A 23,933-nucleotide genomic window follows, 5' to 3' on the forward strand; every position below is an offset into this window, starting at 1 on the left:
TAGCGAGAGAGGGAGCACAAGCAGGGGGAGTGGGAGAGGGAGAAACAAGCTTCCTACCAAGCAGGGAGCCCGACTCGGGGCTCGGTCCCAGGACCCTGGGATCATGACCTGAGCCGAAGGCAGATGCCCAACGACTGAGCCACCCAGACGCCCCAAAGTTGAATTTTTGATTCAATTTTCAACCTTTCTTTTTTTATGAAATGAACGTTCAGAGTATAAATTTTCCTCTATCCATTGCTATAGTTGCCACTCATAAGATTTTGTTATGTAGTGTTTTCATTATTGCCCAGTTTTAAATGCATTCCACTTTCATCATGAATTCTTCTTTGGCTCATGTGTTATTTAGAAATATGCTGCCTACTTTCAAAACAAATACAACTATCTTGTTTTATTTAGGAGTGAATATTTGTTCTCTTAATTAACTTGAAGGCAGAAAAATGTGTTCTTTGTGATGCCAATCATTTGAAATTTTTTGAGATCTGATTTGTGCCTTAGCATGTGATCAGTATTTGTAAATGTTCCACACATACTTAAGAATAATATGCATTCTGAAGTGTTGTAATTGTGTTCATTAAAATAAGCTTCTAAAATAAGCCTGTTAGTTGTGTTAAATGTTTTTATATTCTTAGCTGCTTCATCTATAATTTATTGAAAGATATGTGTTAAAATCTTTAACTAAGACAGTGAGATTATTAAATTCTCCTGTAATTCTTACAATTTTTCCTTAATATATATATGTATATGTGTATATATATATATATATATTTAAAGATTTTATTTATTTATGAGAGGGAGAGAGAGAGAGAGAGAGAGAGAGAGAGAAAGTGAGTGGGGGAGGGGCAGAGGCAGAGGGAGAAGCAGACTCCCCGCTGAGCAGGGAGCCCAATGCGGGGCTTGATCCCAGGACCCTGAGATCATGACCTGAGCAGAAGGTAGATGCTTAACTGACTGAGCAATATATTTTGATAGGAGTATATAATCTAGAATTTTTGTGTCTTCCTAGTGAATTTAATTTCTTATCCTGAAATAGTGACTAGATAATTCTTCTAAGAAACATGGGATTCATCAGTTCCCAAAAGTCAGTTACATGACGCTGTATCCAGTTTGTGAATCACAGGTTTCTTTCTTTCTCACTGACAGTGATAGGGCAGTATCTAAGGCCTTGATCTTTGATGGGTTTCCACATTTCATGGCTTCAGGGTATTTTGGAAACTCTACTGCTCTGGTAGTACAGGTCATGTGACTAGCAATGAAATTGCCTCAGGATAAATAAAACTATTGTCATTGCTTCCCAATAAGGCCTAATAAATATTGCATTTTTCCAAATGGTGGGAATTGATGTCTTTTTTGTTGTTGTTGCTATGGTTCTTTAGGGATATCCCATCTGAAGACATTAGAATGGATTAGATATCCCACAGCATCGGGATTTATAAATATGTATGGGAGCATTAAAAAAAATGAACTGAGTTTCATATTGTCACGCACAACACTTGGAGTCTCTATTTTTTCTGAGATCTTTCTCCTTCAGCAAAGACCTTGTTGTTGCACCTATGTGCATGTGACTCCACTCCCCTGGCAGGTTGTAGGCCCTTGAACCAAACAGGGTCAAGGAAACTTAGAATTGGGATTCAAAAGAATGAGATATTACCTCTTGAGCGGGAAAGACATATAAACATGGGAGTTGAGGCTAATATTTTGGTTCAGCCATCTTCAGCCATGAGTATAGATAGAGCCACCTGCAAGAAGGAAAGAAGAGAGAAGCAGAATTTAAAGAGGAACAGGGAAGAACTAGTAAGTGGCTTCCGGGAGAGAGAAGGAGACTTGGGTCTTGATCTCAATATAGTTCCTGGTTCCAGTCTCTTTGATTTTCTTGCCCTAAGATTCCTTTAGATACTCCAATATCCTTGCAATAACCTCCCCCCACCCTTTTCCGTTGTAAGCTGCTTTGAGTGGATTTCTGCCCTTGCTGATCTGAAACGTTACTGTGCCCATCAACTGTGGAGCAGTCTTCGGAGCAGTTGGATTGTCTTGGATTCATTCCCAGAACTGTGGTTAGTAGTACCCAAAGCATCTGAAGGGCTTCTTTATAAGGGACAGGCCCCGAATACAGGCTAACAGTTGGGTCTAATGCACTCCGACAACTTGCTATCACCACATTGCACTTTTGAGCCCGTGCATTCCAAATAAGCATCATAAGGAATTTAGTGCTAAGTAGGTTTATTGAAACTTAAAGAAGCCAAGCATAACTAGCAGAAAACATTTCAGAATGACATGATAACAACCATCAGAACCCATATTTTTTTGCATTGACTATTCTGATGACTAAACTCAAAGTGACTTTTTTTTTTTTTAATTCTCCACTGTTATTCACAGAAGGAAATGTTCAGAATCCAGATTATATCAGCACTGAAGCACTTTTCTGAGGAAAAGAACAGGCTTGCCCCTGGTAAAAAGAAAAGAAGAAACTGTTATCAATATCTTTTCAAGGACTCTTCTTTTTTTTTTTTTAGTGTCACACAGCTTCCAAACTAGCTATGTAGTAATTTCAAGATCAATCTGTCTAACTCTATCATCTGTCTAGCTATCCATCTAGATTTAATCAATCAATTCATAGATCTGGAAAGTTGCTGTTATATTAAGGTAGGTGGATACTTTGTTTTTGTGCAAGTTATTCTTTGAAGGTGCAGAAATTAAGTGACTGAGCTGTAAAAAGTCAATAAATTCTACTGGCATTCTCTTTTCCCTTAGCAATTCATGCATTCCTCTAAATATATCTTGCAGTAATTCCAGATCCACTCTCGAAAGGCAGTATTTCCCAATGGTGAAGAGCACAGAATCCAAAGCCAGAATGCTTGGGACTGACCCAGACAAGAGACTTGTGACCTCTCCCTGTGCCTCAGTTTCCTCATCCAGAAAGAGAGAATAACAATAATTTATCATGTAAGACTGCCGGCAGGAGCTACTAATTTAACACACTTAAAGCACAAAGCGAGTGCTGAGTGATCGATGTCTTCTGTGGACATGCCCAAGAATAGTCTGACAATTCCAGCAGCAATAACTTGGAGTGCACCATTGAAAGGCTACTCACCTTCAATCTCCTCAGCCATGTATGTTGGAATTCCCCTGCACATGCTAGCAACGGGTTTTCCTAACTTGCTCAGGTCCTTGACTTCTTCAGGGTTGATTGAGTACATCAGGCCCTTGGGAGGTGGTCCTCCTGGTCCATTACCCTGAAGCTGAGTGTGGAAATGAAGAGAGAGAATGAGTGCCCAGTCCAGTGGTTTGTTGAATGAGGGCTGGGTACCAGGCCAGCAGGGGCTATTGCTTGGCTACAGTTTTTTTTCATAATCAGCCTCAACCCTGTATATCTTGGAATTTCTGTGTCCCAAAAGATTTAGCGGATGTGAAACCTCAGCTTCTCATAAAAGCAAAAGTCTGAGGCTAAATTTATTCTGAAGCTTGGACCTCATTTGGTCACTTTGTATTTCTTGGATTGAGCTATATAAAAATCAGTTTCTGAGAATGGAGTTGATTTTCTCTACCTGGTCAATGAAAGGTGCCTATTTATCAGTTATAAACATATGAACTCAAGCAAACATTTTAAAGAGCAATGGGTCTTCTCTCCCCACCCAACTAGGGTTGCCAGGTAAAATACAGGACACTCAGTTATATTTGAATTTTAGGTAAACAAACCATTTTTTGGCATAAGTGTGTCCTAAATATTGCATAGGACATACTTAAGCTAAAAAACTATCCATCGTTTATCTGAGACTCCAACTTAACTGGGTATCCTCTATTTTTGTTTCTAAATCTAATAACCGCAACCCGACTCTTGTGGGCAAGTGTACTTGGAGAAGTGGAGACAGCTCTCATTGGCTTGAGCAGATCTTTGCTCCTCTAACAGGAAAGGCAGGTGGGATCCACAGCACTGAGTGTGGTAGCAGCTCTGTCTTCTCAGGCAATTACCAGCTCCTCTTCCCTTTTTGTGCTGCACGTTACAACGTACTGTGGTCAAGAGGAAATGACTGTGATCTCATTATTTACTGGCACTCATAAGACCTCCCTTGAGCCAAATTAAAAAGACTTTTATTTATACCTTCTTTTCCTTGACCAGTGCATCAAGAGTTTGAAGAGAGGGCATGATGTCCTTGTTCATTCTGTGCACAATGCATTTCTTCTTGCCAAAGAGTCTGGTTGCAGCAAAGTTCTGGTAAAGAAGACGGTAGATAGTAGGAAGTAGGTTCCCTAAGGAGCTTTTCTTACCAAAAATCAGTTTGACCAGCAGAGGGAAATGGAACTCCAAGATTATGATGAACTCACATCAGAGCACGGGATCCAGCCCTGTTTTGCAATCGTATCTGTTGCTAACATTTGTAAGGATGGAATACAAACTTCTTGAGGGCAGAGACCTAGAGTCTAACTCGTTGCTTTATCTTCAGGTTCTAGCGTGGAGTCACTCCACATGTCTGTTTTGCTGAAATAAACTTTAAATTGCTATCACATTTTACTCTCATTTGATCTTCGCAACATTTCAAGGCGACAGGTCAGACAGGGATTGGTTTTCTAATGGACCACACGATAAAACTGAAATGATAAAGAGTTGCCTTTTTCAAAGTGCAAAGTTTGTTAAATAAAAAGCTAGTAATTGCAGAGCAGAGCCAACTGTTGTTTTGGTTTGGTTTTAGATTTTTGCTTCTCTTACCAATTAGTATTGTCATTTACATTTACTTTTTTTTTTTTTTGAGCTACAGGTGAAATGTCCATTTCTGCCTTTTTAGAAGGAAATTGAAGATGGACTGAGATAGGCAACAGTGATATTGTGCAGGTCTCTCCTCATTACAGAGAGTATCTTCAGGGAAGGCAGAAGGATGTTCATATTTGTCTAACAGCCCCACAATCACTTGGACATAGTGGATCCTAATTACTGTTCATGGGTTTGAATTTTAACTCATTGTGGGAAACATTAATAGGGGTTATATCTACTGGGTTACCAAAATAGGCACTTTGACTTACAAGTCTATGCTTATGTACAGTTAGAAATTACTTTATTTTTAACTCTTTTATGGTTAGCAGACATTTTTGTTGCTGTTAAAAAAGAAACATCATATTTGTAAAGAATGGAAATTGTATGTTGGCTACCTACAGTATTATAGTCCCAGAGGGTATTCCAGGAGTCCCATCCATTGTTATTGTCCACGTTTACCACATTATGCTCATTGTTGACACTCACTGACTGCTGCCCAGTTATACCACTGTTGCTGTTATCGCCAATGTTGATATCCTGAAATTGATAAGAAATTGACAGTGATTTAATACCACATTTCTTTGCAAATGCATTTTAGTAATGCACTTTAAAAAGTTTAATACCAGGGCGCCTGGGTGGCTCAGTCGTTAACCATCTGCCTTCCGCTTAGGTTATGGTCCCGGGGTCCTGGGATCGAGCCCCACGTCGGGCTCCCTGCTTCGTGGGAGGCCTGCTTTTCCCTCTCCCTCTGCCTCTCCTCACTCTGCTCATGCTCTCTCTCTTATGGTCTCTCTGTCTTTCTCTCTGTCTCTCAAATAAATAATTAAAATCTTTAAAAACTTTTATAAAAAAATAAAAAGTTTAATACTTACAGTGAAAGCAAGGGCTGGGGTCAGAAAGACTCCAAGAAGTCCAGCGAAGACAATCTAAAAATCATAAGTAACATTGGTCTACTATCACATGACAAAACAATGTCCTCTTTTTTCTCTACCCAAGCTTATAAAAAATACTAATTTTACCACTCTGTTGAGTGGTCTGTCTTTTCTTCTTTGACCTTTGATTTCTTTTCAACCATAGAAAGTTTTCATGATAGTGTAAGATTGTAGGTTAATTACTTGTAGTAATCATGTTATTGTGGTATATAGTTTTAGAATTATTAATGTAGCCCTTATGAAAAAACTATGCAGTATCAGTATATTGAAGAACACATTTGAAAATGAATAGCATACACGATATGAAAATGCATATAGGTTCTGAGAATTATGTCCAAAAATGATTTAATTTTCTTATTTGATCTGGGTTGCTTTCCTTCCTTCATAGACCTCCTAATAAAAAAAAGTACTCTTTTGGGGCGCCTGGGTGGCTCAGTCAGTTAAGCGTCTGCCTTTGGCTCAGGTCATGATCCCAGGGTCCTGGAATCGAGCCCCGCATCGGGCTCCCTGCTCAGCGGGGAGCCTGCTTCTCCCTCTCCCTCTACTGTTCTGCCTGCTTGTGCTCTCTTACTCTGTCAAATAAATAAATAAAATCCTTTAAAAAAAAGAAAGTACTCTTTTTATCTAAAAGAAAATTTTTTTTTAAGCAATGGATTAGTAAGCAAGCTGGCAGCTCTGCTGAGATCCTGAGGGTGAAGAGGTCTGGCTGTCGAGGGTGGTTGGCAGAAAGGACGTCTGCCACTGTCCCAGGGTACCTGGGTTAGTCATTTGTCACTGGGTACATAACATTAGTTATCAGAACACAGAGCTTTATGTAGGTGCCCCATTCCGAGTACCTATTCTCATTTCCTTGGCCTGGAAATGAGACAAACCGGTCTGAGATCCGCCCTGATGATTCAAGGTAATTCTTTTATTTGCTTTATTTTTCTCCTGATAGTTTAAGAAGGAGGTAAAAATTAGTCTCCTAAATAGTGAGAGGTGGGGGAAATTTTAGAGATCTACTAGTACAGTGCAGTCCTTTCACATATGAGGAAATTGAGCTTCGGATGTTAAGTAACATGGCCAAGGTTGTATTGGCTAAAATGATACCCCTTGTTCTCGGCAGAAGTACGAGAGAAACCACATCTGACCTGGGCTCGGAGCTCCTTTTTTTTTTGAACTGTGGTGTTACTAGAACTTATTTCTAGATAATCATTTTACATTTGCAACTCCGCTCTGAAGCAGAGGCTGCTATAATATAGTGTTTAGTATGTTAAAGCATGAAAATATTTATCGGATGTCTAGCCCCTCCGCATCTTGTTATAAAGGACACCCAGTACCACCAGTTACTTTGGTGGAATTTTGTGGTCTACCTACCACACTCTCAGCCTTTTATCTGGAGCCACAGGGGAGATGCTGCACTAGCTTCACGCTTCAGGTGTTGTCATGGATAAATGACTAAGGTCAGGGTTCAAGCAAGCCATTCTTACTTGGAGATCCATTTCACAGCAGAAAATGAGACAGTAAGTCTCTCACCCATCTCATTTGATGATCAGCTTTTCATCTTTCCTGAGCATGCTCAGGAGTTTTGGTCAGAAGGGGAATTCAAGAATGTGGAGAAAGATCAGGCTTTTTCTAGGGCTTAGGGACTCCCTGCTTTGTGACCAGCCCTGAATCAGGAGGACTGGAAGGTAATTTTATTAAGACAGCAAGGGATCCAGTGTTCAGACAGCTGTCTGCTCCCAGTATAACTATCATTCTCCACAGAGATGCTTGTAATTGCCATGATTCAATGACACGAAAGGAGATTTTTTTAAAACAAATTTTCCATCATGGTGAGATTGTCATAAGAAGCAGCCCCCCCCCCTTAGCTCAAAATGTTAACAGTCTCTAATGAGAAGATAATAAATTCAAAAGGAAAAATCTACTCACTGTGAGCTTCATCTTGGCTTCACCAAAGCAAAGGAGTAGAGAAGGCAGGCATGAACTCAGACAAGAACACTTCTCATATTTGTACTTACCCAGCTTTACTCAAACTAGGTGTGACTAGGTTGGGCCAAAGATTTATCTTTCTCCATTTTCCATATCTGTACCATGATCCAGCATACCAGGAAGCCTTTGGGAATATCGACCTGTTTGTCAAGGCACTTTGACATGGAGCCAAGCTGACTTTCTGTTGAAGATATCACAACAAACTCAATATGGTTTATGATAACTTCTGGTCCAACTGCAGCTGTGGGTGTGGGTATTTTACGTATTGGTGTCACTCGGAGTCAGAAGAAGAATAATCCCTAAAGTCAAACAAGACCGTAGATGAGAAACTCTGGGCACCCTGGGCCTTGCAGATAGCAGCTCCGGTAAGGATGTGGGAATGGTTTCCTCTTCGTACCTTTCTCTGAACCCATCTTGATGGTTTAGCTTAGGCAAAATAGGTTCTATTCCCAACTCCCTGCACACCTGTGTCCTTTTCTGCACTCTTGAGCTCTCTCAGTGGTATCACGTACCATACATAGTACACAGAGAGTACCATGCATGCAGCCAGAAAACCTGGGGGCTGTCTTCAGCAATGTCTTCTCGCCACCACATCAGGGCACTTTCTAAACCTTGTCATTTTGTCTCAGAAGGGCCTCTCAACTCTGGTCTTGCCCACAGCTTCTTTTACCAGAACTTTTATAATAGTCATGTGATAGATCACTCTGGTCACCAGTCTCTCATATTTCAGCACATTTTTCCTAAGGTGATCTTTCTGAAGTACATCTATAAATAAACACGACTCTACTATGCATAGAAATGTTCACTGACAGCCTGCAGGATGAACTTTAAACTCATTGGAATGGCACAGAGGGTCCTTTATAATAAGGTTTCCAAAGCCTCCCCCTCTGTATCACTCCATGCAATACTCCTATATTCCAGCCACACCAGAGTTCCTGCTGGAATATTCATGATGTTTCATGCCTCTGTGCCTTTGCGCATGCTGTTGTCCCACCTTGGCGTGGTACCCTCCGCTTTTCTCTAATTAGTGAACTACTATTCATTTGTCAAGGCCCAGCTTAAATACCACCCCTTCCAACACACCTTTTCTACCTCTCAGGGGGAACTTTCTTTTTTTTCCTGGAGCTATAAAAGCAATCTCTCCTTTCTTTCACTTCTAGATAACTTAATTTTCAGAAATTATGTCAAAATAATAAAAAAATATTTTCAGCAGAAGCAGAGAGTAGAAACTGTCACTTGGCCTAACAAGTAAATGCTCAAAACAGTCTTGGAGTTGAATTAAAGTTTTAATTTTTTTCTACTTTCTCCTATACATTGAACCTACTAAAGCAAATTGCCAAAGAGGAAAACTGTATTTCATTTATCATTGATTCATAAACGTCCTCTTTGGAAGCCTTTCTGAGCTCATGATTATCCTTTTATTTGTGGATTGGAACTTAGGAGGGGGTTACGTAGTTAAAAAGCTTGATTCACTAGAAACACCTCTTTGAAGAGGTAAGTGGATTAGTATAGCTGTGACTACATTTTGTTCATGTTTTTAATGTGTCCACTAATTTCTTGCAAACTTACTCTTTAGCTGCAAAAGATCAATAAGCCTTGGGAGGGGGGTAGACATATGTGAAGAGGGCTTCATCTGCTTTAAGAACTGTCACATCACTGCAAAGTCAAAGAAGGAACAGCATGGTGCTTTTAGACCCAGCCATGGGTAGTCACTTTTGTATATGGATACAGTCTAGCACACTTTTTGCATGTCATACCTTATCAAAGATTCAAAGTTGACATTTTTTCCAGTGGGCCTGTGAAATGCTGGTGTGGAGGATATTCCAGGAAATAGATTGTAAGATAGATAGATGATAGATAGATGGATAGATAGACAGATAGATAGAGAGATAGAGTTCAGAGTCCAATAATGCCCCTCTTAAAGATTGACAATTTACATTCGTATGTCGAATGTGCTAAGAAAATCTGTAGGGGAGAAATCTATGTCATGTTGTTTCATCCAGATTCCCCTAAATTTAATTGACCATAGAACCTGGTTGTTTTTCTTCTCTACCGATTTACTTTTCCTAATGCCTATTAACATCCCTGGGGGGTGCCTTCCTCAGGGAGACTAACAATTGTGCTGCTTCTGAGGATACATCCTGGATGTGAAAATCCATTTGGGGAGCTACTGGTTGGAACTAGGGGCCAGGAGACCTAGATTCTGTTCTGCTTCCTTCTTTATATGAGTTTCTTACCCTCTAGGCCTTAGATTTCCTATAAAAGAGAAGAAATTCCTCCTTTATACAATATTATTTCAGTGGCTCCAAAAATCAGAAGAACTTTTTCCTCTGTACTTTGTGTGGTATTTATGAATGTGCCAGAGTTGGTGGGGGGCAAGGGGATCAACCCTAACCTCAACCCTTGATTCATCTAAGGCCAAAAGTCCTAAGGAAGTGTGAGCGAGTCTCTTGTTCCCTCCCACCAATGTTTTGTATGTTTCTTATCCTCCCATGGGAGAAAGAACACGTCAAATTTTTTGTCACCTCCATAGAACCTAGAATATACTAGCACACACATCATGCTCAATATGCCCATTTTAAAAATAAGAATTGTGGGGCGCCGGGGTGGCTCAGTGGGTTGAGCATCTGACTCTTGGTTTTGGCTCAGGTCATGATCTCAGGCTCTTGAGATTGAGCCCCAGGTCGGTCTCCATGCTCAGCAGGGAGTTTGCTGGAGATTCTCTCCCTCTGCCCACCGCGCCCCCCCCCCCACAAGCATGCTCTCTGTCTCTCTCAAAATAAATAAATAAATCTTTAAAAAAATTAGAATTGCATAAAGGAGATGCTCAAGCTAGAAGAATAAAAAAAATGCATTAGGTTTCCTCAGTCTGATTTTTGGGGCCAGCTGGAGAGGTGCTGCCTTGCATTGGTCGTGGTCACATACCAAGGGAGTCCCAGGAGATGGTGTGGCCCAGTGCCCTGGGATTAGCGTGGGGCAAACCAGCCCATGAATAAATAAGGCCTGCCCTGATCGCAGAACTGGTTGCTGAGCCACGCCAAGAGGCAAGCCCTTTTCACCATTTTATCTCACGGCTCACACACCCAAGGCCTCACTTTACCCCACACCCTGTCATGTCAAGCTGGGTGGGAACTCCTTTGTGTGGAACAAACAGGGAATGCGGTTCTGCCTGTGATAAGCTCATCCCATAAATCTGGAGGGCCTTTCGGAGCTTCCCCACAGACAAACTTTTATTTTCCTTCTTTTTCTCTGAGTAGAAGAGAATGTTTACTTACAGGACCTTTCTCCTCATTAAATGTCCTCCTTCAAGATTCCCTCTCCTGTGTAGATGTGTTAACGGGCGGACCTCGACGTCATTAACTTCCAGGAAGCCCTTGGTAATCTTGTTTTTCCCTTAAACCGTTCCCCCATTTTCCGATATTTAGGGTTCAACTGACCTTCAGCCTGTTCGACGTCCACCATAATTGAGTGGCTTGAGTGTGGAAGCCCCTCCATGCAGAAATTTCTTCCTAATTTCTCTGCCTTTACTGTTGTTTTCTGAGCACCCTATGCACCCACTGGACATTCCTTGTGACAGCCCCAAGTCAGGTGGTTGATTGAGAAGTCTGAAGACATTGGGTCCCCCCGGGGGGGTCAGAAACTCCTGCCCGCTCTCACGGTCTCAGGGTAGTGGCCTGCAGCTCGGACCCTAGTTTCTGTCCCGTGGCTACAGCGATGGGGGCTGTGGCAGGTCTGTCCTGGGTGTCAAATCTTCCATATGCACTTGTGGCCAGGAACGCCACGTTCAAAAAAAACAGCAACCGGGCCATGTAAAATAACACATTCATGATCATTGCTAGAAAGCTTCCAATTCCAGAAAATCCATGCTTATTACATAGTTGTTTTTGTATAGGAAAGAAATTCGTTTCAAATTACAACAAAGCGGAGGAAGCTCTTTTCCTGGGGCATCATAGAGCCCTTCCTTTTTGTTGTTTCCAAGAGACCCTTGCTCTCCAAAATCTATATAACTCTGCCTTTCTGTTGCGTCTTGCATGTCTGTCCAGTTGCATTTGCCAGACATTTTGGATCCCCTTAGAGGCCACCAGTGATACGTTATGCCTCAGACCTGTCGTTAACCTTGAGCGTTAGAGGGTTGTGAACAGGCTTTGGAAAAATCTTGCTCAAAGAAGGTCTCCAGAGTGATGACATCATTTGTGTAAAATATATGAAAGTAGAGATAAAGAGAATTTTGGTAAATAACTTCATTTTTTGTCATCATGAAGGACAATCGGACCTGGTTAAGTACTTCCATCCTACAAAGGAGCTGGAGAAAATATGACCACATGAGGAATAGAAATCGCCAAGTGAAGTAACATGTTGCTTTTATAATTCTTTTGTAGATGACTCGGAAATAAGAACAATTATTTCGTGTTCACACTGGAGCATTTCAGAGAAAGTGGTGTAAAAACACCCACGCGGAAGGTGTGTTCCTTCCCCACAGCAGTGAGGCGTCGGGAGGGCTGAACTCAACCCTAGAAGCTGCAAATCCAATCCCACACGGGGAGGACCACCGAGCAGTAGCTGCGGGGCTGCAACTGGGGCCCAGGTCTTGAGAGGACCCAGCGCCCCCACACTGAACTGCGTCCACAGCTTTGCTGGCAGGAGCAGAAGGCCAAAGTCAAGGACTGGCCCTAAGGTCACAGAACCATAAAGCGGGATTTTGTGAATCCTTGAGTTTTCTGCAGGGTGACTTATCTGAACTGGTTTCCTTTTTACATCTCAGGTAGAAAATATACACACATGTGTCATCTTTCCACTCCTGGAGGAACACGTCCTCAGATGAAGATATTAGATATTCAGAGATGCCTCAGGGAATTCTGAATTTTCATGTTTATTCCATTATATACTCTTTTCCTATCCACACCCCAGCCTCCAGTTCCTGGAAATGCTTAATAAAACGTATCCACTGGGGCTTACTCTGGAGTGTACTTTTTCTTCTGAGGGTTTAAAGAAAGAACCAACTCCCCTCATCCAGGCCAGGAAAGTTTTTTCATTTGCTGCTCAACAGAGGGTCACCAGGCCTACCATCCTTTCTCGTATTCCTCATATTCTCATATTTTCTCATATTGAAAAATAATCAATTACCAACAAGACGCCATGCTTAGGCATAACTTAGGCAAGGCCCCAGTTAGGCACAAATCCCACAGAAGATTCAAAGTTGCCAAACCACCAGTGCTCATACTCCAAGATCCTGTAATCTATATGAGAGACAGGACTGGCTTCACGGACATGGGACCAGTGTAGTCACATGGGGCTCACACTCAGAGTCCCACACTTGAGTTGAATGCTTTGCAGTTGCCATCTTGAAATTTTTAATAATTTTATTTTTGGATTTGTGTTTTTGTGAGTAAATCCACTGGGACAATGGAGGATGCACTGGGGGCCTGGAGCCTTGGCCCATGGGTTGTCCTACTTCCTGCCTCTCCCACCTCTGATTCCCACCTTCCTCCATTAAGTAGATGTCTTTTTTCTCAAATTTCAATATCCGCTTATTGGTTTGCTATTTCTTTTTGGTTTGTATGGGAAAATCTCCCCAATACTAAAAAAATGAGCCTAAACCAAACATAAAAACCTTCCCTTAGCTCTACCTTCCTCATACAGAAAGCTTATATCTCCCCTTCCCTTTACATCTCTCTCTTTTTAAAAAGTTTTATTTATTTATTTGTCACGTGAGGGGGAGAACAGGAGGAGCGGCAGGCAGAGGGAGAAGGAGAAGCAGGCTCCCCGCTGAGCAGGGAGCCTGATGTGGGGCTCGATCCCAGGACCCTGAGATCATGACCTAAGCCAAAAGCAGACGCTTACCCAACTAAACCACCCAGGTACCCCGCCCTTTATAACTCTTAAAAGAATCATGTAGATTTTCTGATTCCATTTCCTCACCTCCCAGTCATAGCTGGATCCCCTGCAATCTGGCCTCAGGTCCGAGGGATAATCGGTAGTGCTGGGACTCAGAGTGAGCAGGGCAAGGAGCCCAACCCTGAACACTTGGATGTGCTGATATCTGTTCAGTACTCATGTGATTTGACCTCTTCGTACTTTTTGACCCTGAGAACCTCTTCTTTTTTGAAATTCTTCTCTCCCTTAATGGCGCGAGCCAAGCTACTCATGCTGTTTGACAAGGTCCAAGTATGGGGGACGATCCTGAAAACAGGAGACTCCGCAGCTGGCTCCTGCTATTCTCTTTCATTTTGTTTATGGCAATCTTTATAATTGTGGGAATATTTCTGGGGTTTCATGATAAAGTGACTACTCATCTTAGTTACGCCTATCTAAGCAATCATAATGAAACTAATTCCACGAAGAATTAGTTTCTATAGAACAAAATAACAAGATGGTCACGCTCTGTCTAGCAGCTTTCTCTTTGTGTACCGTTTTTTAGTTTTAGCGAAAGTCAATAAGTGGAAATCAATAAAGGTCATGTTAATCATTACAAAGGAAAAATGAAAGAAGACTATGTCTGTAATCCAAAAAATGATCTAAGATTATCTCAATCAATTGTGAAAAAACATAATCACATGTTACGAAAGTATGGAAAAACAAAAATATCCTAACATATAAATAAAGTTCCTCCGAGGCTGTCAGGAGGAGATGCTTGCAACCTGATCCTGTGTCTGTGTCTCCTCATTCGCTGACGCCGTCCTTTCCTACGAGAGACCCACCCCGGCTGGAGCTGGACTCCGGCACCTTAACATCTATTAACACCCCTTTCTCCCATTTGCTCTTCAAGTGCTCCTTCTACCACCCAAACAATGGCTTGCCTCTCTTCTTCCATCTGTCCCTTTAATGTCGGTGTTGGATTCTACCTTGACCCTCCTCTTTGATCATCCCTCTTGTTTTCCCTGGAAGCTCCTCCATTCCGAACACTCGAGCCACCTCTATGTGATGGAAGAACAGACCAAACCCCACCAAGCTTCAGAGGTTAGTTTACAAATGTGTGTATTAGATGACTCCAAACCAAAACATCTTCATTAGTCCCCCAACATGCTGTGTTTCTATAACTTATATGTAGTTTAATGGCATTTTTAATATTAGGCAATCAAGACAGGCGCCTCAGCTGTCCTCAACTCCACTTCCTCACCCCTTTCCCATCCTTACACAATTGTCACCGCGGCCTGTAAATGTTACCTTTTCAGTGTTTCTTTTTAAAAATAAACTAAACTTCCCTCCCTGCCCCCGATCATAAAAGTAACTCATAGGAAATTGTAGAGAATATAGAAAATTATCAAAGAAAATAATTGACATATCAGTTTACTATGCAGAAATAATCACTGTTAACCTCTTACCATATTTCCTTTTTACTTCTTTTGAGCCTCTTTTTGATCTGTGTGTTACGTAGAAGTGTATCATTTTGTCTTCAAATATTTGGGCATTTTCCAGTTACCTTTTTGTATTGATTTCTACTTTAATTCCATTGTGTAGACTACTACTACTTTGTATGATTCTATTCTTTTATATTGTTAAGGTGTGTTTTATGGTCCAGAATCTGGTCTTTCCCAGTGAATGTTTCCTATGAGCTTAAGAAGAACATGTATACCGATGTTGCAGAATGAAATATTCTAGGTGTCAATTAGATCCAATTGATTGATGGTGCTGTTCAGTTCATCTATATCCTTATTGATTTTATGCCTGTTTGATCTATCAATACTGAAAAAGGGGTAGTAAAGTCTAGAATAGTGGGTTTCTTTATTTCTCATTGCATTTCTCTTAAGTTTTTGCCTCATGTATTTTGATACTCTGTTTTTAGGTGTATGCATATCAAAGATCATTATATCTTCCTGAGGAATTGACCCCTTTATCATGGTGTGATGCCCCTCTTTATTGCTGATAATGTTTTTTTGCTCTGAAGTCTGCTTTGTCTAAAATTAATACAGGTACTCCAGTTTTTTTTTAAAAAATTAATGTTAGATGGTATATCTTTCTTCACTGCTTTACTTCTTACCTGTCTGTGTCTTTATATTAAAATAGCTTTTTTTGAGAGCGAGAGAGCGCACACAAGTGAAGGGAAGGGGCAGAGGGAGAGGGAGAAACAGACTCCCAGCTGAGTAGGGAGCGCAATGTGGGGCTTGATCCCAGGACCCGGAGATCATGACCTAAGCCAAAGGCAGAAGCTTAACTGACTGAGCCACCCAGGCACCCCTAAAATGGCTTTTTTGTATATAATATATAGTTCTGTCTTATTTTTGTTTTATTTTTTATTTTAAATTCCAGTGTAGTTAACATACAGTATTACATTAGTTTCAGATGTACAATATAGTGATTCAACAATTCTATACATCACCCAGTGCTCATCATGACAGGTGCACTCCTTAATCCCCATCATTTTTTTTCACCCCCCCCCCCCCCCCCCCCCCCCCCCCGCCCTGGGTAAGCATCAGTTTCTTCTCTGTAGTTAAAAGTCTGTCTCTTGGTTTGTCTCTCCTTCTCTCTCTTTTGTGTTTCCTTTTTCATTTGTTTTGTTTCTTAAGTTCCACATGTGAGTGAAATTATATGGCATTTGTCTTTCTCTGACTGCCTTATTTTGCTTAGGTCCATCCATTCAAATCCATCCTTGCAAATGGCAAGATTTCATTCCTTTTAGGGTTGAATTATAGATATATATATATGCATGCCACTTGTTCTTTACCCATTCATCAATCAATGGACACTTGGGCTGCTTCCATGCCTGGCTATTGTGAATAATGCTGATATAAACATAGGGGTGCATGCATCCTTTGAATTAGTGTTTTTGTATTCTTTGGATAAATACCCAGCAGTGTGACTGCTGGATCATAGGGTAGTTCAATTTTTGACTTTTTGAGGTAACTCCATGCTGTTTTCCACAGTGGCTGCACCAGGTTGTGTTCAGTTGGTTCTTATATTTGATCCACTCCAACAATCTTTGTTTTCTACTTGATGTATTTAGATCACTCACATTTAAGGGATCATTGATATAGTTGGACTATTGTCTACCATTTTTTACTACTAGTCAAAGATGGGTAGGTTTGTAACTATTTTGCATTTGTTGCTCTTGGTTTTTGTTTCTTCTTTTTTGCCTTTTTTTTTTTAAGATTTTTTTTTTTTTTAATTTGACAGAGAGAGAGACAGCGAGAGCAGGAACATAAGCAGGGGGAGTGGGAGAGGGAGGAGCAGGCTTCCTGCTGAGCAGGGAGCCTGATATGAGGCTCGATCCCAGGACCCTGGGATCATGACCTGAGCCGAAGGCAGATGCTTAACGACTGAGCCACCCAGGTGCCCCTGTGTTCTGTTTTTTAACACAGTTTTCTTTCATAGACTTTTTTTTTTTTTTTTTTAAAGATTTTATTTATTTATTTGAGAGAGAGAATGAGACAGAGAGAGAGAGCATGAGAGATGGGAGGATCAGAGGGAGAAGCAGACTCCCTGCCGAGCAGGGAGTCCGATGCGGGACTCGATCCCGGGACTCCAGGATCATGACCTGAGCCGAAGGCAGTCGCTTAACCAACTGAGCCACCCAGGCGCCCCTCTTTCATAGACTTTTTTGAAGAGAAGTTTTAGTTCACAGAAAAATTGAGCAGAAGGTACAGAGATATGCTATATGTCCCCTGTTCCCACACATGCACAGATTCTCCCCTTATCAACATCAACACTAAGGGGTACATGTGTTACAACTGATGAACCTATACTGACACCTCATTATCATCCAAAGTCCAAGTTTACTTGGTGTTGTATCTTCTATGAGGTTGGATCTGTGGTTTGATGTCAGTCATTAATTTTGCAAAGTTCTTGGACATTATTACATCAAATATTTCTTCTGCTCCTTTGTCTCTTTCTTCTCCTGCTATTCTTATTATGCCTATTTACACTTTTGAAAATGTCCCTATTTACACTTTTGAAAAAGACTTGAATATTCTCCACCCACCTTTTCATTCTTTTTTCTCTTCATGCTTTGGTTTAGAAAGTTCTCACTGATAGATCTTAAAGTTCATGGATTTTTTCCTCTACTGTGTCCAGTATATTGACTGGACACATCAAAGGTATTCTTCATTTCTGTTACAGTGTTTTTGATTTCTAGCATTTTTTTTAATTCCTTCTTAGATTTTGCACCTCTCTGCTTGCATTTTCCATCATGTTGTCTACTTTTTTCATGAGAGCCCTTAGCACAGTAATCATACATCTTGTGAATTCCCTGTTGGATAGTTGCAAAATCTGTGTCATATCTGCATCTGGTTCTGAGGCTTGCTTTGTCTCTTTGGATTGTGTGTTTTTTGTTTTTTTTTTTGCTTTTGTTTTGTTTTGGTTGGCTGGTTTTCTGTTGTTTTGTTCTTGCCTTTTAGGATGCCTTGTTCAAAGTTCAAAGTGGGAGATGATGTATCAGGATTTGGGGCAAAAAAGCTTTCTGCATGATGTTTTACGCTAATCTGGCTAGAATTGGGATCTGTTTACTGTTTGGAGTTCGTTCTTGTCAGAGGCTTCAAATTTCTCTAGTCCCATAGTTTTTGTCCCCTTGTTGCCTTTGTGTTTCCCTAAAATCTCCTTCTTAAATAGTCTGTGCCTTGTAGTTATTTTTAGCTGTAACTCACTGTAATTAAACTCAAACCCTGTTAATGATGTAGTAAGAAGTTGCGAAGGAGAAGCATTCTATAATTAAATGTCAGTCTTTTAGTGGGCCTGAGTTTCTGGGCTGTGGCCTTCACAAGTGTTTCTTAGCCTTTTTTTTTTTTTTCTCCTTATCCTCCTTAGATGAGATGAGACAAGAAAGTGAGAGGGGGCTGGTGTTGGGTATTAGCCCTTTTCCATCTAGGTGAGATAAGGCTTCAGAAAAATCTCTTTTACTGGAGATCAGGCCTTTGTTACAGAGAATGCTCTGAGCATATTTCAAAATGGTTACTTTTCCTCTCTCCCTGACAGAGACCTGAGGTGGTTTTCTTATCTTTTCATCATGAGAACCTGGTATGGTTCCTGGAGTCAAAACTCACAAATAGTTTTGGCTTTCAGGAATTTCTCACTCTCTCTCACCCTGGTCCACACTCAGACTCCAGAAACTTGTCAAAATTAGCACTTAGATGTTCCTACCAGTTTGATGCTGCTGGCTTCTGCTTCAGGCAAGCTTATTTCAGCTGTGATTCTCTGGGTTCACCTGTCTCTTCAGATTTTGGCATGGCACTTTGCCCTGTGACTTCAGTTCTCTGATGGGTCCAAGTAAAGTTTGTTGATTTTCAGTCTGTTCAGCTTATTTCTTGCAAGGATAGGAGTGATAACTTCTAAGCACTTTATATGTTGGAACTAAAACCAGAAGTTGCATATTTTTTTAAAAATCATTTTTAGTATGTGCATACATATATTGAGTTTGTGGTATTTTTTATAGAATTAAAACCATACCTTACACCCAGTTTTATAATTTTTCATTTAACATTGTATAATGGACATTTTAATATCCTTAAATATTCTTCACAAACAGAACTTTTGATGGCTGCAGTGTTATTTTTAAACATATCTGCTACTTGTATTTCTCTATATAAATAATTCTACACTGAACATCTTAGTATATGAAATATGGTGCACATTTCTGTTTATGCATTTTGATACATTTGTAAAAGTAAAATTACTTGGTCCAAAGAATAAGCATTGTTATGGTTCTTTACATATAAATAAATTACCCTCCTGGAAGTGATTTTAAAAATTGTTTGTAATCCCACCAAAAGAATAAGACAATTTTTTCAACTTATGTTCATTAAAAGAAATAAATGATATCTTATTAAATTATTGACTTTCAATTTCTTAATAATTAATGGGATTGAATGTGTTTTATTTATAATAAATGGTGACTATAATTTTAGATAACATTTATTGTGAACCTACTGTGTCAGATACTATTCCGAGTCTTTATATGTAGGACCTCATTTAATCTGCCCAGCAATCTTGTGAGGAGCCATTGTATTGCTTTTTATTTACAGATGAAGATATTGAGGCACATGGAGGTCAAATAACTTGCCAAAGGTCACACCATGAGTAACTGTATGAAAAAATGAAATTCAAACAGGATGTATCAGAAGTCTCAACTCTCAACCATCTCCTATTATTTTGCTTCCTCAAAGCAGGTCATTGCCCATTAAAAAAAAGTTACATGTGTTCATTTTTGCCCCTGCAGATTTATAAAACATTTTATAAGTTGAAGATATTACCATCTGTTTCTTATATATGTTGAATATATCTCTCAGTTTTTAATTTGTTTTTAAATGTTGCTTATATTTTTATACTTAATGAATATTACTTTCCTGATCAGGTTGAAATAGAATTTATAAACAGTAAAGCTTATCCTTATGACGCTATAGTCCTGAGTTCTAACAAATGCCTGCAGTCATAAACCACCAGCAAAATCAATACAGAACATTACCACCACCTCCCAAAACATCTTTGTGCCCCACTATAGGCAATCCTACCCCTCATCCTCAGACCCTGCCAATCACTCATCTGTTTCCTGTCCTTTTAGTTTTATCTCTCCAAAATGTCATATAGGGGTGCCTGGGTGGCTCAGTCGGTTAAGTGTCTGCCTTTCGCTCAGGTCATGATCCCAGGGATGGAGCCCTGCATTGGGAATCTCTGCTCAGCAAGGAGTCTGCTTCTCCCTTTCCCTCTGTGCTTTTTCTCTCTCTCCAGTAAATAAAATCTTTTTTAAAAAGTCATATTAAAAGAATTATACAGTAGGTAGTTTTTGGTTCTTGCTATTTTCACTCAATATAATGCATTTGAGATTCTTCTGTGTTGTGTATCAGTGGGTTGGTCCTTTCTTATTGTTAAGCAGTATTTCATTATATAAAAATATCACAGTTTATCTATCCAATCACCCACTGAAAGCATTTGGGTTGTTTCCTAAATTGGGTGATTACAAATAAAGCTACTACAAATATTCACCTACAGGTTCTAATGTGCACATATAGTTTCACTTCCCTTGGGTAAACACCTACAAGTGGGATTTCTGGGTCTTATGATAATTTCACTAACTTTATGAGAAATTGCCAAATGGTTTTCCAAAGTGGTTGTAGTATCTTGCATTCCTAGTTGCTTCAAATCTTTGACAACACTTGGATTGTTCAATTTTGTTTGCTTGTTTATTTTTAGCCGTTCTAATAGGTGTGTAATGGTTTTAATTTGCATTTCCCTAATTACCGATAAGGCTAAGCATCTTTTTATGCACCTATTTGCCATCTGTATATCTTCTTTGGTAAAACCCTCTTTTAAATCTTTTGCCTATTTTAAAAATTGGGATGTATGTTTTCTTATTATTAAATTTGAAAGTTCTTTATATAGTCTAGATATAAGTTCTTTGTCAAATTTGGGTGTTTTTTTTGCAAATACTTTCTCCCAATCTGTGGTTTTTATTTTCAGGTTTTTAACAGTATCTTTGGAACAGCAGAAGTTAATAGCTTTCCTGAAGTCCATAATAATTTTTCTTTTATGACTCTTTAAGTATGATATTAGCTGCAGGTTTCTTATAGATGAACTTTATCAAGATGAACAAATTCCTTTTTACTCCTAGTTGGTTAATAGTGGTTATCTTTGATGTACTTTGAATTTTGCCGAATGATTTTCTGTCAAGGTGATCATATGGCTTTTTATTTATTTATTTTTAAATTTTTTAAAAAATTTAAATTCAATTTAGTTATCACATAGTGTATTATTAGTTTTCGAGGCAGAATTCATGGATTCATCAGTTGCCTGCAACTCCCAGGGCTCACTACCTCAAGTGCCCTCCCCAGTGCCCATCACCCAGTTACCCATCCCCCCACTCTCCTCTCCTCCAGCAACCCCCAGTTTGTTTCCTATAGTTAAAAGTCTCTTATGGTTTGTCCCTCTCTGTTTTCATCTTATTTTATTTTTCCTTACTTCCCCTACGTTCATCTGTTTTGTTTCTTAAGTTCCACATATGAGTGAAATCATATGGTATTTGTCTTTCTCTGACTTATTTCACTTAGCATAATACACCCTAGTTCTATCCACTTCATTGCAAATGGCAAGATTTCTTTCTTTTTGATGGCAGAGTAATATTCCATTGTATGTATATGCACAACATCTTCTTTATCCATTCATCTGTCGATGGACATCTGGGTTCTTTCAATATGGCTTTTTATTTTTATATTCAATATATTGAATGACATTGATTGATTCGAAAATGTTAAATGAATTTTGAATTCGCAGGAAAAGCTTCTTTCAATTATGATGTATTATTATTTTTATATATTGCTGTATTCAATATGCTAATATTTTTGGAGATTTTTTCCATCTATGTTTATAAGGGATTTTGGTCTATAGCTTCTTTTTTCATAATATCTTTGTCTATTTTTGGTATTAGGATAATATACTGGCCTCATAGAATGAGTTTGGAGGTGTTTTTTCCTCTCCTATTTTCTGGTAGAATTTGTGTAGAATTGATATTATTTCTTCCTTAAATGGTAGAATTTGCCTGTGACACTATCAGGTCCTGGAATTTTCTTTGTGGGGAAGTTTTTAACTACAAATTCAATTTCTTTGATTGATATAGGCCCACTCCAGATATTTATTTCTTCTTGAGTAAATTTTGGTAGTTTGTGTTTTTCAAGAATTTTGTCTATTTCATTTAGAATGTTGAATTTTTGGACATAAAGTTGTTTGGAATATTTCCTCATTATCCTTTTAATGGGTGTAAAATCAGCAGCAGTGTATTGATGTTCCCTTTTTATCAGTAGTATTAATAATTCATGCCTTTGGGGCGCCTGGGTGGCTCAGTCGTTAAGCGTCTGCCTTCGGCTCAGGTCATGATCCCAGGGTCCTGGGATCGAGCCCCGCATCGGGCTCCCTGCTCAGTAGGGAGCCTGCTTCTCCCTCTCCCGCTCCCCCTGCTTGTGTCCCCTCTCTTGCTGTGTCTCTGTCAAATAAATAAATAAAATCTTTAAAAAAAAAAAAAAAATAATAATAATTCATGCCTTTTTTTTCCTTGAACAGTCTGACTAGAAATTTATCGATTGATCATTTAAATAAACCATTGGCATTTTTCACTGATTTTTTTCCTTGTTTCTCTGTATTCAATTTCATTTATTTCTGCTCTTATCTTTATTATTTCTTGTTTTGTGCTTGCTCTAGGTTTAATTTGATATTTGTTTTCAGGTTTCTTAAGGTGAATACTTCAATCATTTATTTGAGGCCCTTCTCTCTTTTTTTTTTATTTGGCCCTTCTTTTTTCTAGTATGAGTATTCAATGCTACAATTTTCTCTTTAAGCTGCATCCCACAAATTCTGACATGTTGCATTTTCACTTCCTTAAGTTCAAAATACTTTCTAAGTTCCTTGTGACTGACCACCTCTTTAACCCATGATTTACTTAAAAGTGGTTTTTAAAAATGTTCGGATAATTAGGGATTTTCCAGCTATCTTTGTTCCATATATATTTAATTTAATAAAGCTGCTTGAATTTGCAATTCTTTAATAACTTACAAGTTTGAACATGCTTTATTTATAATAAATAGTGTAATAATATTAGGTAAATTTTTTTGCAAGCTTACTCTGAGCCAGTGACTATTGTAAGTATGTTGTGTATATGAGCTCATCCATGTTCACAGGGGTGCTCTAAGGAGGCACTTTGTTCTCCTTTCTTTCCTCATGAGGATTTTGAGACACATGGTGAGAAATTAGAGAATTCGAAATTCAAATCCAGGCAGGATGTTTTCGGAGCTTCAATGTCGCACCATCTCCTGGTAGTGCCCCTTCTTCCTGTAATCAGGTTCTTTGCCCATTAAAAACCATTGTATGTGTTCACTACTCTCCTGTGAATTTGCAAAAACTTTATGTAAGTTGAAAATATTACTTTTTGGAGATTTTTAATACACACTTGTCTGTTTATTAATAATAAAAATAAGAAAGTTTATTCACTCCCCCCAAAACAAAGACAATATTCCTCTTTGTTTCTTATATGTGTTAAAAGTATTTTTCCTGAGTTTTAAATGTGCCTTTACTCTTTTTTTAACAACTAATGATCCTTTATATATTATTCAGTGAGGCTTGCACATCTTTTTTCTTGTGATTTATTCCAATACTTTTAGGCTTAGAAAATCTTTTGCATTGCAAAAATTGGGTCAAAGTTTACCTGTATTTTCTTCCAGTTTTTTCCTTTTTTCTTTTTTTTGGGGGGGGAGGGTTTCTTTTCATCATATACAATGTTTATATGTATTTAAAAATTATTTAGAATTAATTTTTCTTATGGTAGGATCTATGTTAGCTTGCCCAAATAACTATAGCTTCATCCCAGGACCATTTAG

General features: G+C 39.2%; 1 protein-coding gene across 1 annotated transcript; it reads right to left on the bottom strand.

The window, feature by feature from the left end:
- Positions 1-2,363: 2,363 nt before the first annotated feature.
- Positions 2,364-8,060, bottom strand: GKN1 (gastrokine 1). Its single transcript, XM_032411205.1, has 8 exons — positions 8,045-8,060; positions 7,764-7,828; positions 7,588-7,656; positions 5,617-5,670; positions 5,144-5,281; positions 4,097-4,207; positions 3,089-3,236; positions 2,364-2,443 (listed from the first exon to the last, which is right to left on the bottom strand). Exons 1-8 carry the CDS (start codon positions 8,058-8,060, stop codon positions 2,364-2,366), a joined length of 681 nt encoding a protein of 226 aa, XP_032267096.1.
- Between the last annotated feature and the right edge of the window lie 15,873 nt (positions 8,061-23,933).

This window comes from Phoca vitulina, unplaced genomic scaffold, assembly GCF_004348235.1.
Source record: "Phoca vitulina isolate PV1807 unplaced genomic scaffold, GSC_HSeal_1.0 scaffold12, whole genome shotgun sequence".
Lineage (NCBI taxonomy): Eukaryota > Metazoa > Chordata > Mammalia > Carnivora > Phocidae > Phoca > Phoca vitulina.

Excerpts from the sequence above, each read along its gene's own strand:
- GKN1 (XM_032411205.1), bottom strand. Across the intron at positions 4,208-5,143 it reads CCCTCTGGGACTATAATACT|AACTTTGCTGCAACCAGACT; the intron begins GTAGGTAGCCAA and ends CTTCTTTACCAG. Across the intron at positions 3,237-4,096 it reads CACTGGTCAAGGAAAAGAAG|CTTCAGGGTAATGGACCAGG; the intron begins GTATAAATAAAA and ends TTCCACACTCAG.